The sequence below is a fragment of the Varanus komodoensis genome, unplaced genomic scaffold, assembly GCF_004798865.1.
Source record: "Varanus komodoensis strain SLA01 unplaced genomic scaffold, ASM479886v1 scaffold77, whole genome shotgun sequence".
NCBI classification, from domain to species: Eukaryota; Metazoa; Chordata; class Lepidosauria; order Squamata; family Varanidae; genus Varanus; species Varanus komodoensis.
The window spans coordinates 682,339-700,807 of record NW_025336442.1 but is presented as its reverse complement, the minus strand read 5'-3'; the positions used below and the strand labels follow the sequence as shown (position 1 = coordinate 700,807).

The window sequence follows — 18,469 nt, the reverse complement described above, 5'->3', positions numbered from 1 at the left end:
CTGTGAGAGACAGCAAAACAGGCACACCCATCCAGGCTTTTGAGTGCTGAGCTCCTGAGAACAGGGTTTCTAGTCTTGGGTCATTCAACTCATGTGGTGATGAATGAGGGGTGCCACCCAGCTGTGAGCTGAATTTCATTGAAGTGGAAGGAGGGTAATATAATCTCTCTCTCTCTCTTTCACACACACACACACACACACACACGATGGCAGAGGAGTCTGTACCATGGGTGTCATCGTGGACTGACTCTCTGAGATCATGGAGAGCCCCCCCTTACAAGCTGAAGTTGCTCGACCCTCCCCTAGAGAAAGCTTAGGGGCCCTGATCCACACTTTTGTGGAGGGGTGGCCTTCGACCTCCCCCCTCCATGCACATAGGGTAGAATCAAATGTGGCTTCTCCACAGAGCAGCGCATTGAGACCAATGGAACCTAAGCCAGATATGAGTAGCTTATATCGTATCTGTGTTGGCTGGTCTGCTCTGTGTAGGGCTAGCATTGCCTGTTACCCACACACGGTGTTCTCAGTCAGGAATAGGGGCCTGCCATGATGTTCCCAAAGAGCACCCCAAAGAGTAATAGTGTGCCATGATCCAGAGTAGAGCAGCAGGAGGAAGAGACGGGATGTTCCACCCCAGTGCTTTTGTTAAAGGGGTTCAGGAAGGGAAACGTGAGTGCTGCCGCTTTAACGAGAGAGAAAGTACGCCAGACGGAGGGGCTGGAATCAGAAGCCTCCCAGAGGCCTTCCCCCAGAGTGGGCTTTGATGCCGGTGGCTACCCAGTTCTGACTGGCCGCCTCCTCCTCCTCGCACTCGCCTGCACCGGCCCTTATAAGGAGCCCCCCGGAGCCACTTGGGCGGGCCGGACGTGGGATCGCCCTGGGAACAGCTTGGGAATAACACGGCCCCAGCCCAGCCCAGCCCTTGCCAGAAGCACGGCACAGGCCTTGGCGAGAAGGCTAAAAAGCGGAGGCGGCAGAGCTGCCCATTCGGGATGCAAACATTCCCAGCATGCGGCTCAGCTCAGCTTGGGGAGCAGCTGCAGAGGCTGCCCTCTGTCCTTGGCAAGGAATTCCAGCCACTTGGCCACCTGGAGCTCAGGAGTGGGGAATCCAGAGGGGGCAAGAGGAGGAAGATGAGGAGAGCCAGTGGGATGAAGAAAGACTGGCTCTGCAGGCCCGCCCGGAAGAGCACACGGGTGTCACCGCCCACGGACACGCTCAGGGCCAAAGCCCCGTGGAGGCCGCTTACGGCCTCGCTCGGCTGCCAGGCCACCCGAGACACTGCCCTGGGCTCCGCGGGCCAGCTGCTCTCAGGAGGGGTGTGCGGCGCTCCCTTCGGGCTGGTCTTTTGAGGCCGCGGGCCGTGAACTCGGAGGAGGAGGCGCACCCAGTCCAGCCCGGAGCGACTTCTGCCTGGGTCCTCTCCGTGCATCGAAGCCTTTGCAAGGAAAGGAGCACTCCTGAAAGCACACGGACCCCCACCCCCACCCCCCTCCTTCGGACAGGCCTGCGGAGAGAGGCGGCGGCATTTGGTCTTGTTTGCTTTTTGGCAAGAATCTGCCTCGGCAGTCCAGCATTTTGCAAGCAGCCGCGGCTGCCAAATTCTTGGGAGATGATGGAGGTGACTGAACTGGGTTGTTCTCTCTGCAGTGTCATGGAGAGAGGAGTTTAGGCAACCGCTTGCACTTGGGTTGGACAAACTGCTGACCCACAACCACATGCGACAGAAACACAACCCTGCACATTTCTTGCTGAGGTGCGAACGGGCAAAGGACGGGGTGTGGGCCCAGTGCAGAGCAGTCCCCTCTGCTGCCACTCCTGCATCCCTTTCTCCCACAGGAAAAGCCACCAGGGACCGTGCCCACGCTCCCAGGTGCAGCTGCCTGCCTCGGACAACCTGGGCTCCTCGGTTTACCGGCGTGAAGAAGAGGAGGGGAAGCATGAAAGAGGAGCTGCTGCGAAAAGGAACCAGGAGGGTGCAGCCGCAGGAAGGGTGGCTGAGCTGGTCCTCCTCCTCTCCGCCTGAGTCTCACAACCTCCTTGTGAGGGAGATGAGGCCCAGAGCTTGTGACTGCCCCACGGCCCCACCGTGAAGCAGAGGCTGGAACCCGGGCCCCCTCAGTCCCCATCCCGTGCTCCGGCCACAGCACCCCGTTGCAACTCTTGCCCAGGAAAATGACTGGCAGGCGGTCCCAGAGCCAGGGCCGCACGGCATTCTCTGCACTGGGCAATCTTTAAGGGCACTTCGCTGCAGGATTTGAGGTTCAGGGGTGCAACAGTTAGCAATGCAGAAGTTGCATGAAGAGAGAGGGGAAAGTAGGACATACTTTCTGAAAGGGAACGGAAAGTAGGAATGGATGAAACTGTCAGTTTTGGATTGTTTCAGTTTTTCATTTTCACAAGCACAAAGGCAGTTCATCAACAAAGAGGCCGAAACAAAACAGCATTTCTGTGTGCGGTTTTCTGGAGGTGTGGTTGTCCTTAAGCAAATCTGCCTAATATTCTTTCCTCCTTTTAAGGTATTTTTCCTACTGGTTTCATTCAGATGCACATATCTGTGGGGAAATTTCCAAAAATACACGTTTTGTTTGATCTGCAGGCTTTGGTTGGAGAACTCCATTGCAAAATTCAGCAAAGTTTGAATTTTGAAGGAAAGGTGGATTATGCACATAGGTTCAAAATTATTATTTATTTATTAGATTTATATCCTGCCTTTTTGCTTTTTCAAAGAACTCAGAGCAGCTTACTTCATTCTCCTCCTGCCATTCTCATTCTTAGCCCCACAACAACAGCCCTGCAAGGGAGGCTGGGCTGAAAGTCTGTGACTGGCCCAAAGCCACTCACAGACTCCATGGCTGAACTGAACAGGGACTAGAACTCGGGTCACTCAAGTTCCCATCCTGTGCTCTTCACTACTATACCACACTGGCTCTCAAGATTAGTCAAGTTTGCATTGAAACGGGAACCGGACAAATCTCACTCTCTTCCCCACTCAGAGTTGAGTATGGCTGAGTATGACCCTTTGTTGAAATGTTGGTTACCATGTCGCCTGAAACCAGATGGGAGTTTGTTTCTTTATTTATTTGGGTATTTTTACTCCATCCAATACCTTGAGGGTCTCTGGAGGGCTTACAAGTCAAAAACCCAATAAATACATATATACCCAAATAATACAAAATAACCCATGACTGAGCATAAAACTTAGTTAAAATGTTAAACACTAACAGTACAGAAGAATAAAAAGGTCTTGACCTGGCGCTGAAAAGCATATAAAGTTGGCTCCAGGCGGACCTCTCTGGGGAGCGCATTCCATAGCTGGGGCGCCACTGCAGAGAAGGCCCTCCTCTGAGTATGTGCTCTCCTAACCTCCTTCAAGGAGGGTTCCCGGAGTAGGGCCTCTGCTACAGATCTTAAGGGGTGGGTGGACATGTAGGGAAAAAGACATTCCTTTAGGTATCCTGGTCCCAAGCTGTTTAGGGCTTTATAGGTCAATACCAGCACCTTAAATTGGGCTGGGGCTTCAACTGGAAGCCAGTGAAGCTGATAAAGCTGTTATATGAGAATAGCGACCGGCCCCCGACAGCAATCTGGTGGCTCTGCTCTGAGCCAATTGAAGTATCCGGATCATCTTTAAGGGCAGCCCCACGTAGAGCGCATTACAGTAATCTAACCAGAAAGTTACCAGAGCGTGTGTCACCATTGCTAGGCAGTGCTCGTCCAGGTAAGGACGTAGCTGATGGATGCTGAGTAAAGTAAGACATCTCCCCCTTCAGTTGAGTAAAGGAGACATCCCCCCCTTCTCCCGCCCAGGTCTTCGTAATGCACGCCAGGTGGGCCCGCTTATCCACAATTAAATCGTGGATGAGAGATGTTTTATTGTGGACCGACCTGGCATTCACCAACAGCACCGTCAGGCCCAAAGGGCAGTTGATAAAACTACCCAGAACCCTCCAGTTGGGGGAATAACCAGAAAAGGGGACAGATATGAGACATTTGTCCCTTCTTCTTCTTAGCTGACTTGATAGACCCCCCCCACCGCCATATCTTCCCCTTCCCATTACCACCCCAATGGTGGTGCCCTCGTGCTCCCCAGGCACACCCATAACAAAATTAAATTAAAACCTAGCAATAAAATACAGCTTAGTCATGGTATACAGTAAGAATACAATACATTAACTTAAAATCCCCAAATGCCCCACAAATAAAAGAACAGAGTCCCTGGCCCAGTCAAGCCCTGCATGGCCCCAAACGGCTCGGCGCCCTTAGGCCGATGCCCCAGGGATAAGAAGCTTGGATGAACAACCCACAGTCCACACGGCAACAGCAAACCATGATGGGTTTCTTGTGGTTAATAAGTCCCAGTTTGTTATCTTGGCCGGGTTCAGACTCATGGCTCAAGAGCAGCCCTTGTTACCCATACACTGAGCCCTTGAGGCGGAGTAAAGATGCCGTCTGAAGCTGGGGTCTCAAATGCCTTCTGTGTTTCTTTCCTTGCAACGATCAGCTGTGCTTCCCGCTGCAGGAAAGGCAGCTTACAACCCTGCAAGGCTTTTCTGCAAAAAGAAACTGCCTCAGAAGGCTTCTTCATGATCACTGCTAATGAAGCTGCAGAGGCAGCCAAAGAAATTGGGATCCCCCCTCAGACTTCCAAGTGGTCTTTAATGTAACACACACATACACACATGCACGCGCGCGCGCGCGCGCGCACACACACACACACACACACAGCAAGAAAGTGGGGATAGAAGCTGACTTGGCCAGGCCAGTGTCCCTGAGCTGCATGTTGCATGTGGTGGCCCCTGGGTGCAGAAGCGATGCTTCAGGGGCCCCTCCTCATGGATGGAGCCATGCCAGAGGGTCTGGCTCACCCATCCCGGGGGCGCCTCAACTGGCCCTTCCACCTGCCAGCTGTTTCGTGGCTTCCCTAGTTCTGAAAGGTCGCGATGTCCTTCCGAAGGCTTGGAGAGCTTCAAGCAGTATGATGCTGAAACTGGGGCGCGGCTTCCTCTGCCCTGCCCAGCCCAGCATGTGGCCCCCAAGGGCGTCTCCGCAATGGTGCCCTGGTGTGTGACCGGAGGATCACGTGCAAAGTGGGATCCATGCACGTGTCGGGAGACGCAGCTTTCCCCCGCTGGTGCTGCGCAACTTTTCCCAGCCGGAAGGGATACAACAAAGCAAGGCCTCCGCTCTTACCGGCTCGATGATCGCTGGCTCGCCCTTCTGGCCTTTCTCGCCTCGAGGCCCCGCGATCTGCACCAAACGAGAAGACAAGAGCTGTCTGAGGAGAGCCAGCGGCTGCACGAGTTGCCACCGAATGATGTGGGCTGCCAGCGGAGTGGCTGACGCCAAGCATCCCACCTGGCCAATAAGACGTTGGCCAAACTCCAAGGGCACCTGCTGGCTGCAATGCGAGCGTTCCCAGATACCTCTGGAGCAATGTCTAAATATTGGTGCTACGTGGCAGCTCTTGAGACCTGTGGTCCAGAGGCCGAACTTAGGGACAGGAAGGGTGTGTGGATCTTGGCAGTGCCGTCCCGTCTGTGTTGGCACCTCGCCAGACCTTCCATCACCTGCCGACCGATGCAACTGGACACTCCCCAATTTCCCTACTTTCTGCTTGTGCCAGAGAATGTGTGCTTGCGCAAAGGTGCCTTGGTGCAAATCCCAAACTGCTCATTTCATGCTGGAGCTCATGTGGGGAATGCAAAAATCATCTCCTTTTCCTCCCTGCATTCTGGTACCACCAATTTTTCCTATACTTCCAAAAATGCCAGAATTCCGAAAGAAAAAGCACAGAACTGACAAGCATCAGGAAAAGCCAGGGGGAATCCATGGAGCAGGCTCAGAAAAATCCACTTGACTCCACTGCAGATTGCCATGACTTCCTTAGAGACAATTTACTTAAATTTTGTCAAAGATAAGCCAGTTCACCTCTGGGTTCTTGTTTCCTCTCCACTTGCCAGCTTTCCAGCATGACCCCTCTTTGCTCCCTGCCCTCCACGTGGGGTCTGTCCTTGGCAGACCATTTGGCCTGCCTGGAGAGGGTGTTTTGGAGGGGTGGGGGAGGCTCGGAATATCACATCCTGGTCCTGCTAGACGCTCTCTTCCTGGCCCAGCAGAATCCACCCCCCCTGCCCCTGGGGGGCCGACTGGGCAGTTCTCCGCATGCTCTCCTGCCAGGCTGTGGAAGAGGCATGCGAGGGCAGCCCCCTTTCTGAGGCAGAAGTGTGGTTTGCAGCCAATTTTCAGAGCAAGCCCATGTCTCCCACAGGAATGCTCTCTCAATTGTGGCATTTTTGGTCTGGATTATATTGCAGATATGCGCCTGAAAACCCTGTCTGTCTGTCTGTCCATCCATCTTTCATTCCTGCAATGTTTGCCCCCCAATCTCTTTGCATGGCACCTTCTGGAGAAAAGCTTCTCTTCCCTCACAGGTCGCTTGACGCTGCTTGCTAACCCCGCTGGAGACCTCCTGCCCCCTCCCTTTCCTGACCTGCCGTGTGCACACCAGGTGAGCAGCAAGCCCTGTGGTTCTCTGGACTTGTTGAACAAGGGGAGAAATGCTGGAGCCACGCAAAATTGCGAGCTGGTTTGGAGGAAGGGGGCTAGAAGCATTTGCATTCATACTTCGTAACACTAGAGTGCAAGTGTTGAAGCTGACTGGCACAGAATTTCGGACAAATTAGAAGAAGGCCTTCTTCACACAGCATTCACCGTGGAACTCATTGCCACAAGATGCAGGGATGGCCACCCACTGGGGGGGGGAGCCATTAATGGCAACCGTCCCAAGGACAATACGCTCGCATGGAGAGCTCAGTGGCAGGGCACAGGGAACGGGCTCGTGCCCTTTCCAGGGCCTCCCACGGGGGCGACTGGCTAGCACTGCTGGAGCAGCGAGCTGGGCGAGCAGGCCTGCTCAGATCCCGCTGGGGACCCCTGGCCACACAGGGCTGGTACGGGGGCGGCACCACCCAGTTCTCTTTGCCCACCTGCCCTGGCACCTGCCCGGCCGGTGAACCCGCAGCTGCGACTCAGCAGCCTCAAGAGGCCAGCTCTCCCCTTACCCCTTCGTAAATCGTGTCCTGGTTGGCAGGCATGCCCAGCCCAAGGTCGGGAGAACTCGTTGGGTCGTAGTAGCCATCATAGTAGCCGCCTTCGTAATCTGTGACAGAGAAGTCCTTGTCAGGGTCTTCCTCACCTTCCGTCGTGGGGCCGGCAGCCTGGGCAGAGAGGGCAGCACAGCGCGTCAGAGGAACCGAGACGTGGCAAGGGGCCCCGGGGCTTCGCAGCTGGCCAGGGCTCCTTCCCTGGGCAGAGCCAGTTGGCCTCGCCCGCAAACTGCCGGGTCCTTTCTTGACCTCTGTGCCTCCACCCCATTCCAAAACGCCGAAAGTCCTCCCTGGAGGCTTCGTCACGGCCAGAGAAGCTTGACGCAAACACATCTGGGGCATTTTTATGCTGCCCCCTTTGCTTTCCGCCCCACCCACCATGGCCATGTGGCCCCCCGAGCAGGATTCCAGGGATGGGGCCCACTCCCCCTTCCCTGCAGCCTTCGGGGGTTGGTGAGCTGTATTCCAATTCAGGGGAAAAGGAATTCGCTGCTGATCCCAGGCGGTGGCCAGGAAGCAGACAGTGCCCATCGCTGGGAGAGTCTAGTGAGCCAGCAGGCGGGGGCTAGGGCAGAGCCGACACCCGATCATACAAATTGGCCTAGGAGGGTAGGCGAGGGAGCAGGGCCAGAGGGGACCGGCCTGTAGGCAGCAGGCTCCGCTTTGAAGGAGGGGGCTTGTTTTGGGCTCCCACGGGCATTCAGCTTGCCCTCAACTGCTTGGGAGGAGCAGAAGAACGCACACCAGGGCAGGAATTCTTCCTGCAAGGGAGGAAGCCTGCCCCGCAGGCCGGTGCGTTCACCTCTGCTGCTCCAGGGAACTGTTCCAAGCCATCTTCATGCCGTGGTAACCCTGCCGGTTGCGGAACAGCCTGACCTACTGTCTGGGGTAGGGATGGGAGAAATCCCTCTTGAGCCCTAGTGTCACCCCTTGCGGGCCGAGAGGACCACTGTCCTGTGGCTCCTGAAAGTGTTGGGCTGGCCCTCCTGAAGAGGCTGGTGAGATTTTTCCCGGGGGGCCCTGGCAGGAGGCCTGGTTCTGGACAGTAGATCAGCTTTCTTGGTTGGATCTGTGGAGAGTCCCCCTTTTGCGGAAGCGTTTGCATGGGAATAGCTTTCGGGGTAGAACTCCTGCTTTGCACCCAGACCTTCCCACGATCAACCTCCACCACTTCCAGGTGAGTTTGGACAAGCCTAGTGTGCCAAGAAAAAGAACTATATCAGAGCCAACGCAGAAGGAATTACATCAGTTTCGTTGTACGTGATAACCGTGCTGGTGGGAACCTCTGCCTTGACAGCACCTTCCGGAAGTGTGTCCAAATTATCGAGATCATCGTAGCCGATATCCTCATAGGGCAGTGGAGTGTAGTATTCCTCAGGCAAGGTCCCATAGTGGTATTCGTCCACCAGCAGGTCGTCCACCTTTTCTTCCTCCTTGGTTTCCTCTTGGGTGGTGTCAACAACAGGGGGGGCCGGTGTGGGTGGAGGGGGAGGGTCCTGCTTCCAGAGAGGAGGCGGCGGTGAGGCGTGCACAGGCAGCGACAAACACGCCCCCGGCCCCCAGCGCCCAGCTGAAGTTTGCTTGCTGGTTGGTTTTCTGTACCACCGAACAGCTGAAGCTATCAGGACAGCTCACAGCAGCATATTTAAAACATACCAATTACAACATATTAAAGCATCTTAAAAGCTGGCAATACAAAAGTTAAAACTAAATAAAAAACAGAAAAACAAAAAATAAGTAGACCCAGATAAGCCTGTCTAACAACCAGCAGGCCCCAGTGAGTAATTAGATGCCCTGCAGTAGAGGATGGTCTTTTCCCGGTGCCAAAAAGATGGCCCAGTTGGCACCGGGCAGGCCTCAGCGGGAGGCCTCTCCCAGAGGCTCTTCTGGCCACCCTTCAGACCTCCCTCAGACGTGGCAATCACAGCGGGACCCAGGAACTTGATCATGGGGTCCAGGGCTTGGCAGGGGGAGGCAAGCCACACGGTCAAGACACCCCTGAGGGGCCCACTGTGGGAGGTCCCCCGGCCCAGTAGCGCCCTAGCCTCTGCCCCAAGCGCCAGTCAGAGGCAGGCCCCGTGAAGGGGTCCGAGGCCTTTCAGGGGGACCGAGCGCTCTGGAACCCATTCTGCCTGTGTCGGGCGATTCGGCTTCCCTCCTCTGCTCACTGGTGGAATCGGATTTTGTGCAAGTGCTTTCGTGCCGATTCACATCAATTCGTGTGCTGATTTGCACTCCTGAAAACGCACATCGCTGTACTTTACTCTGTGTGAAAATCTGCATCTTTGGAGTTTCCTTTCCCAAATCTTTTCTACAACTAAACTTCTGCAAAATTATGGAGAGCAAAAAGAAGGACTTCCGCATGCCGTGGAATCCATGAACTCAGCCAAAGGTGGACTGCAGGGGGAGTGGCAGGCCAGGTCCTGCAACGGCTAATCCATGAGATTCCCTGGTGGATTCCTCCCACGTCCCTCCCACCCGGCGAGGGGAGCACTTCTGACACCCCACACCTACGTGTGGGAGGGCGGCCGTGCCAGCATCTCATACTTCCTCACCTCTGCGGTTTCTGCTGCCCCCCTGGCTGCCTCCTCATTGTCCATGGGGCCCGCGGTGGGCGGAACAGCTTTGCCTGTGTCCCCGGTGTCCTCATAATATGGGTATTCGTAATAGTAGGTTTCTCCCTCCACTTCCAGGTTTCCATCCCCGTCCGTGTACTGCAAACCAGACAGAGCAGCCTAAACTCCAGAGGCACCAAACTTCGTTCACCACCATGCCTAACGCTGCATCTGAGTCCTTTCCCATCTTTAAGCTGCTGAACATTCCTCTCTCGGAAACCATTTCACATTCAGACTGCTCCCCGCACAGGTGCCGCTGTTGCTGGCACTGTTGTTCTACTTTTAATGCCTTCATATTTTATCACTGTTTCTTGCATTCACTGTTATTATGTCCGATGCCCCGAGAGCTTTGGCTCTGTATTGGTTCACGAACTGAACAAGGAAAGCCCGTTCCTCCGTTTGCTGCCTGCCTCTTCAGCTGCATCCACAGATTCTGGGGCGGAGTGAAGTGTGCCCCCCCCCCCCGCCCCCTGTGAGCAGACTGCAAAAGCCAGAGAGCATGTTGGACAGGCTTCCCAGCAAGGAGGAGACTTTTCAGTAATGGGGTTTCTCAGGAAAAGCACCACGGATGCCACACTGGCTGCGTTCCTGCCTCCCGCACCCACGCCTGAGCTAGAACCACCCCACGCCCAGGGGCCAGACGAGCCCGTCGCTTCCCGTGGATACCGACTGCTCATTTTCCCAGCCTTAAGCCTGCTTCATCCCAAGCTTTGAGAATGCTTTGCAAAATTCATATGAAAAGGCTTGCGTGCGTTTGGCTTCGCACATGCATCTCTGCACTCTTTTACCTAATATACCTATTTCCTTAATGCAGGGCATGCGTTTTTTCACTAACACACTCTCAGCAGGCTCTGCGGTGGCTGCCCAGGTACCCTGAATGCAGGCATCCCACCAAGGGCAGGGCAGGGCAGGGAGGGGTGGGGGAAGATGCTTTGCCGGCCTCACCTGCGCTCAGAAGACTGCAGATGGCTGGTTTTGGCCACCTCTCCCCCATGACCAGGACTGGCTGAGGCTCCCACAGGATGCCTTGTCTCTGCGAGGGCCCTCCCCCCCTGCACCCAGGGACATGCCCCGCACCAGCTCACGGGCTGGTCTTCTGTCCTCGGAGCAGTGGGGCATTCCATGCCAGCCACAAGTGGGGTGGGGGGCACGTGGAGCTCACGGCCCCAGCTCCAACCCTGTGGTGCATTTCTGAGGTAGAAGGGGGCTCTGAGCTTTCTTAGAACCATCTGGACTCGGGGCATTTCCCTGGAACAGATGCATGCACGCACACACGCCTCGACTGCAAAATTGGAGAAGCACCATTTCTGGTGTGCCACTGATTTCTGTTTGCATGGTGCTTCACAACAGAAGGAATTCCTGCCTTGTTCCTAGCCTTGACATCACGCTTGGGGCCGGAGGAATTGCTCTGCGCTCCACACTCTGCACGTGAGATGCAGTCCACTTGGCCTTAAATTGGGTGGGGAGGGGGATGAAGGCCCAAGGCTGCAGCTGCACATGGCACCCCCGAGGAGGTGAGATTTGGGCACCCTGAGGCGCGCGGTGCCAGGGCCCTTGCAGCCTGCAGCTGTGCTCAGCGCGCGCCTGCTGCCCTCGGTTCCACTTACATACTCATCCGGGTTTGGGTCCTGGGACTGCGGCGTTTCTGGGACGGCCGTGTCGCAGTCGGGGCTGTAGTGCTCACAGTAATCATAGGCTGCCCGGTAGTCATCCGCCAAGAGGAGCTGCTGGATGTCGCCCTGGAGGAGAGAGCAAGCACAGGCGGTGCTCAGGAGGGCACTTGTGTGCCTCTGCCTGGGAGGGAGGGAGGGAGGGTCAGCCCCCAGCTGCGATGCACACCCTGCAGGGCCTCTTCAGAGGTTCGGCCTCAGGTCCGGGGACCAGGAAGCCAGGCACCCTCCCCGCGTCGGCAAGCTAGTCTCCCGGCCCAGATCCTCCCCACCTTCCCTTCATATGGGAAAGTGGGGAGGTCTTTGGTGGGCATGTTGCGAGCGGAGCTGGCTGGAGCCGGGGGTCAGACTAGATGGTCCAGGAGGACCCTTCTGACTTGCTCTGTGTTTCTATATGCTTCTTCCGGTGCTCCTGGGGCAGCTCAAGGGTGGGGAAAATCACACTGCGCTTCCTCGGGGCACCCCACAGACCGCTCGTGGAGGGCAGCTTCCTGCCCCCAGCCCCATGTCTGCCCTGGCCCCAGGAGCAAATGGGGTGGAAGCTGTCAAAATTGTGATCTGGGAGAGACCTTGGGCTCCAAGGGTTGCGTCCACATGCAGCGAGCCAACTCCTGGCACCCTTGGGAAGGTTCTCCAGGGTACCTCACTGCCATCTGAGCAACTTCACGTACAGACACTTCATTTCTTATAGATTTTAATAATTTCTGTACTGCCCAATAGCCGGTGCTATCTTGGCTTGGCCCTAGGCAGTGCCCAGACATGGACGCTCGAAGGGCGTGTGGTCCAAAGGGCAGAATTCTGCCTTCCTGCGAAGGCATTCCCTGGCTTATCTGTCCTCTGCCCACTGCCGCCTCCCAAACAGGCTAAGTTCAGTTTGGACCTGAGATGAGTCCTCAGGAAACCTTTTGTTATTCTTTGGCTTGTCACCAAGAATCCACTTTAGCCCTGGCTGGAGCAGAAGATGTGTAAACTGACTTTTCACTTTCCTCCCTTCCACTTGCCTGTGCCCAAACATATCCACACAGCAGGGGGGGGGGGCACCAGTGCCTCCCTCCTGGCCCTGCTAATTGAGGATGGGGCAGCAGCTGCTTTACAGTGGGGCAAAGCGACTGCCCACCAAGCCCACAGCTCAGGAGCCCGGAACAAGCACCCTTGGCCCAGTCCTCCTCAGCAAAGGGAGCCTTACGGCTAACAGGGCAGGTTAGACAGGGGAGGGGTGGATAATGCCGTGGCACCAGGGCCCAGAGGGACAAAGCCCAGGCAGTGTCCTATTTACGCGGATTCTGACCACACCTGCCCCCTCCCATCTGCTGGCCTTCCTGTTCTCACGAGGCTTAGCTGTAGTCTTCACAGTAGCTGGGAATTTAATGGAGTTCCCCATTAAAACTATATTGCTTCCTGTTGTAATGCAACATGTTTTCAGCTGCTTGGTCTTGGTGGGAAACTGCCTTCTGTATATAGCACTGAAAGAACTGCGGGTGGGTCAGTGCGGGGCCTGCTGGGGGCACCCTCCTTCAGGGCGGGGCAGTGAGGGTCCTCAGGAGGAGGCCTGCCATGCCACTGGCCCCTGGGGCCAGCTTGGGCCTGAGCACCTGGGCATGCCGAGCACTGCCTTTGTCCATGGACAGGCTCTCTCCGGCCAGGCAGATGGGACCCCTTCCACCCTGGACTCCTGAAGGGCCCCGTGCCTGGAATCCCATCTCAGCTGCTTGTGGCTTCCAAGGGCTGCTTTAAACATGCATGCCCTTGACCTGAAGGCTGCAGCATCGACTGATTCATCTGCCTCCAGCGGAGGATGAGTCAGCCATCATGAGGGGAGCTGGAGCGTTTTGGTCCCATTGCAAGATTTTTCTCACTTGCGACCTTTTATCCATTCCCATTTAAAGAAATGAATCAACGACATGCAGTCACAGAGAGGGCTGGGTGACATTCCTGTCCCCTGCCCCCATCATCAGAGGAAATTGCCAAATACCTGAAGTTGAGGTTGTATGAATTAGCAAAACTTCAGCAAGCTTGAGCTATGCTGACTGAGCCCAGCCCTTCTCACTCAAGACATCAGACTGAAAGCCTTGCTTTCCTCTTTTCCCATGGAAAATCAGAGAGAGAGAGAGAGAGAGAGAGAGAGAGAGAGAGAGGATCTGCAAAGCTCATCAGCCTGGCTCCCTATCTCAACAATGGACTTTCCACATTGCAGCCTGACCAGACAGCACCTGTTGCTCCTTATTCAGCCATTGTGCTTTCTGGAGGTCATAATCTTTGTCTTAGTTAGTCTCCCATGGGGCTGGAAAGGTTAATTCAATTCAAGTTGCTTCCCAGACACTGCCAACCAAAGCTCCTTGAAGTCTTAATCCAAACATATCTGGAAGGAGGACCTTCCTATCCTTTTCCCCTCACTTTTGCTTTTGCCCCTTGCGCAAAGGAATAAAGGGGGCTTCTACTGCCCTGCACACGGAGATGCACTGTTCTGTGCACAAGTAAGAGATCCCCAAGAAGCCTTTAACGCACAGCCACAGGCAGCAGGCCGCCCTGGCCTCAGTCTGCCCAAACCGGCACTGTTGCCGTGTGCTGTGAGATCCTGAGGGCGGACGCATCCCCCAAGGCCCACAGCTCTGCCACTGCAGCAGGTGCCCACGAGCAGGGTGGCTGGAGGGCCCGGGGCCCGGGGGGGGGCATGTCGCCTCACCCCTGAACCCTCCGCTGAAACACCATTACGGGGAGCTGCTGTGGACAGCCGCTCTGTTCCGCTGATGCTCACGTGGCTGCCAGGCCATCAGAAGGCAAACACTGTACCGAAGATAAGTTGCTCCCATAAGGGTAACACGACCACGGATGGCGCAAATCAGTGACACACTGTGGATCTGCACAGGAAGAGGCACAAGACACCCAGACCTACAGAAGCTATAAAATCTTGCAGGAAGTTCCTCACTGGCACCTTCCACCATGGGTCAACCAGCACAAGTTCATTCGTCCCGGTTGTTCTCTCTTCTGCCCACAAGCATTTAAGCTGCAACCTTGTGGACAGACCTCCCCAAATGCCTCCCTGGAAATGAAAGGGCATGCTGCTCTCCCGGCAGACACAGCAGATTGCCTGCCTGCTTTAAGCCACACAGGCATCCGCTGCCGGGAGCCCAGTGGGAAGGGCAGCCCAGTCTCCATTTCTTACTTGCAGGCCAAACGGGTGCCTGGTTGACCACTGTGTAAACAGAATGGTGCACCTGATGGTTCCTTCCTTGGTCCAATGCAGCAGTGCTTTCCTTACATTCTTCAGATTTGTGAGTAGTTTTGCCATTTGTGAGTAGTTCCTGGATTAACACTGCCCACTGAGCAACACAAGTGAGGACACAGAGCTCTGGTGTTGGCTGCACAGGAGAAGCCTCACCCTCTCGATGCAAAGAGAAGAATTCCAGAAATACAGTCCTGAGCTCCCTTGGAAGCTCCATGTGCTACCTAGAACCTGTGCATGCAGCGTCCTCCCATTTGCCTTCTCTCAGAGTTCCAGCTTCTGTCTCTCCCAGTTGACTCAGCCAAGGGAAGGAAGGCCACGGAGATGCACCACACACCCAAACAGAATCAACACGCTAGGACTCCAGTGAAGTGGGACTGGCAGGAACTGATGAATGAATGCACTAGCTCGCCCATAGTGGCCAAGCCTTAAAATCCCGGGGCTGAGTGCCAATTTGTAGGCAATAAAGCAGACAAAGGCTTTAGCACATTCTTGTGACAGTTTTAGTGACTCCAACAGGACTCCTAAGATGGATTGCCCAAACTCTCCAATTCGTCACATTGCAGATGCCGAAGTCAGGGCGTCAGGAGGGCTTTCAAGCTGCAAAATCTCCAAATGCAAAATGTGCGCCCGAGCGTGAAAAAGGAGCATCTTTCTCTTTCAGAAAGAGCCTTGCACTTGTGCTTGAAATAGGTGCATTTTGGGAGGTAAATTCCTTCTTTCCAGAATTTGCACACTTTAGGAGGGAGAGGAGAATGAGCAATGTTCAGCATCACCATGTTTTGCCAGACTTTGATTTACATGAATCAAAAAGGGACTCAGCACGTGCGCACTAGACAAATTGTGCATGTAAAAGTGAGCTGTTGAAAAAATGTGTGTCAAATATGTTTTAAACAATGGGAAAAGTGTGTGTATCAGAAATGTGCATAATTGATGCAAACATCTGGAAAAACATGCATGACTCACATAGATTCAGTGGCTGTGCAGAGCTTTTTAAAACATTCTTTAAGTGTATGCAAATTTAGCCATAAAAAGTACCCCCCCAAAGAAAAACCAAGGTCAAATAATAATATAAATTTTCCTCACAGGATAAAGTGTGGACATATATATTTTTTAGAGCTGCATATATTTGGGAGGGATTTGAACCTTCTGGGAGTAGACATCTGAGTAAGTGTGAATTTAGGCCAATGTGCAGCAGGGCAATTGTACCAAATCGGATGCCAGCTGTGGGTGCATTAAGAGAGTGAAGGGCCTCTAGCACTCTGCAAAACCGAACGGAACGGACTTCACCACATCCATAATCCAGAAAGGCATGAGCATCGGAAAAGAAATTGGAGCACCCACTCCTGAGGACGAGGTGCCCTGAGGGGTCCCTTTCCCGGGGGCCCTCCAACCCCCAGACTTGTCATGATCTGCCTTTCTGTTGCCTTCTCTGAATAACTTTTTAGTTACCAACTTCTGTTCCTTTAACTAAAGGAGCCATTTTATTTTTGTTCTCAGGTTTCACCCTTCTGCTCTAAGAGAGGGAACTCCTTCTTTCACTGCATCTGCAATTTTGCTGCTCTCTCCTCCTGCTTCATGGAAGCCATATATTCTGGGAGAGAGCTCCAAAGCCCTTCCTGATTGGAAGCATATGGATACAGCACCACATCCAAAAACCGCAGTGGGTTCTAAGCAGCAATGTGATTTCACTTTCAAATGGCACCACATTTTAGTCAATATTTTCTTCTTCAGCTGGCAGCTTTAACAGGAGGTAACTGTATATGGAAAAGTCACTGTTTTATTACTATTATTATTGGGGGTGGGGTTGTTAATGGAACATAGCAAGCCATTTATTTACAGATCTGCTAGGGTAGCAAATTGGTGAGTAAAGACATCTCCAAGAAAAAAAGAAAAGAGCAACTGAACAGTTGAAAGGCTGTAACAGCTTGAGGGAGACACAGGAGGTAGCAGTCCTTCCGCTTGGGAGCTTGCTAAGAAAACAGGACCAGCTCTTTAGAGTTGTGGGTGCTCGCAGTGATGACTGAGGATCAGCTCTGGCAGGACATCCTTTGGCACGGGCCCCACAGGGATAAAGGGGAATGGCTGCCTGCATATCAACGCCACACCGTGACCTGCTTGTGCTCGTTCCCTGTTCGGAAACGTGGGCCTCCGTCACAGGCTTCACATTCTGGGCTAAAATGCAGAATGGCTGGGTCAGCGCCAAGACTGGGGATGGCTGGGCCCCCACTGAGGATCCGGCTCCTCCTCGTCTCCACCACAACCTGCTCGTTTGCCTGTCTCTCACTCTAGGCCGGGCAACAAGGGGGGTGGTGAGGAGGAGCGGAGGCACCTGGCCTGTTGGGCCCTGGCACTCTGCCTGCCGAGCACGCAGAACCAGCGGGGGCATCAGGAGCCCATGGGGCAGAGGCCGGCTCACGGCAGAGACCCTCCCATGCAGCAGGACAAGAGGCGATGGGTGCAAACCGCAGGCTGGCAAACTAGGCTTGGGCACTGGGACCAAACTCCAGAGCGGGAGGGCTGCTGGACTGTGGACCCTGGGTGGGATAGCTTCGAGAGGACTCAGGACAGCCAGCCACCTGCTCTCCCTCTGGATGCCCCACAGACTGGGCGTCCCGGCTGAGTGCAGCAGGCCAACCCTCCTGGGACTGTGAATGGGTGAACCCAGATTGGAGCTCTGAGTGGCTTTACCCATCCAAGGCTTTTGCGAATGGGGCGGCATATAAGTGTTCCAAATAAATAAATAAATAAATAAATAAAATTAAAATAAATTAACACAGAGGCTGTGTACAGACTGCAAACCACAAGGGGTGATGGGATGCACTCCTGTTCAGCTTCCAGCCCTGGAGACTTTCGAAGTGGAGAGAAAGTCTCCATAAGACTCTGCTACTGGCTGTAAGAACTTTCCACTACATTATGCCAGCACTTTGGGCATTTGGGGTTCCCCCCTGCATTTGACCTCAGCCAGCAGTGCAATGGGAGCCCTGAAAGCTTCTCCAAAATAGAACCGCTTCATCCCAGTTTTGAAAGGCAAGTGAGGTTCCTTTTCCAGCAAAACGTCTGAGAAATCTTAAGAGAAGCACACAGAATTCTCCATGTTCCTACCTGGACTGCGCAGAAACATGAAGATGGGCTGCAGGTCAAGCCACGTTTCGTGCATCAGCGGCTGCCCGCACCCTGCCCAGACCAGCCAAGGCTGCCTGCCTGGGCTGGAGAAGAAGTTGCCACGCAAATGAGCAAAGCCATTAAGGGAGCAACCCTTTGCAAACAAGTCCTGCTACTTCTGGCTGGGGAGCTGCATGCCTTCGTCGTGGAGAACGGGTGAAGTTCCAGAGGACTGGAGGGTGGCATCAGTGGTCCCAATTTTCAAAAAGGGTAGTAGAAGGGACATTACAGACCTGTTAGCCTTACGTCCATTGTAGGAAAAACAACGGAAAAGCTCATAACAGAGAGAGATCTAGCCAGAGGGAGGCTGGCAGCCACACAACACGGCTTCCGCAAAGACAGGTCCCGCCAGACAAACCTTGTGGAATTCTATGACAAGGTTTAGAGGTGGCTGGATGGAGGGGATGCAGTGGATGTGGCATACCTGGATTTCAGCAAGGCCTTTGACAAAGTGCCCCATGATATCCTGGTGGAGAAACTGAGGAGTTTTGGGATACACCAAAGCACTGTCTGGTGGATTAGGGCATGGTTGACTGACCAAAAGCAGAAGGTAACCATTAGTGGGGAATCATCGGGATGGCGGCCAGTGATAAGCGGGGTCCCCCAGGGCTCTGTCCTGGGGCCGATCCTGTTTAATCTTTTCATTAATGACATGGAAGAAGGGGTGAACAGTCTGCTGATCAAATT

At 54.4% G+C, this 18,469-nt stretch overlaps 1 protein-coding gene across 1 annotated transcript in view; it reads right to left on the bottom strand.

Moving 5' to 3' along the window:
• Window positions 1-18,469, bottom strand: part of COL5A1 (collagen type V alpha 1 chain) — a 145,725-nt gene that overhangs the window by 78,577 nt on the left and 48,679 nt on the right. Inside the window, exons 5-9 of the mRNA XM_044453179.1 lie at window positions 11,332-11,463; window positions 9,665-9,823; window positions 8,354-8,605; window positions 7,065-7,220; window positions 5,194-5,250 (exon numbers count right to left, since the gene is read on the bottom strand). Coding sequence (XP_044309114.1) covers window positions 5,194-5,250; window positions 7,065-7,220; window positions 8,354-8,605; window positions 9,665-9,823; window positions 11,332-11,463 — 756 coding nt within the window. The remainder of the gene's footprint in view (window positions 1-5,193; window positions 5,251-7,064; window positions 7,221-8,353; window positions 8,606-9,664; window positions 9,824-11,331; window positions 11,464-18,469) is intronic.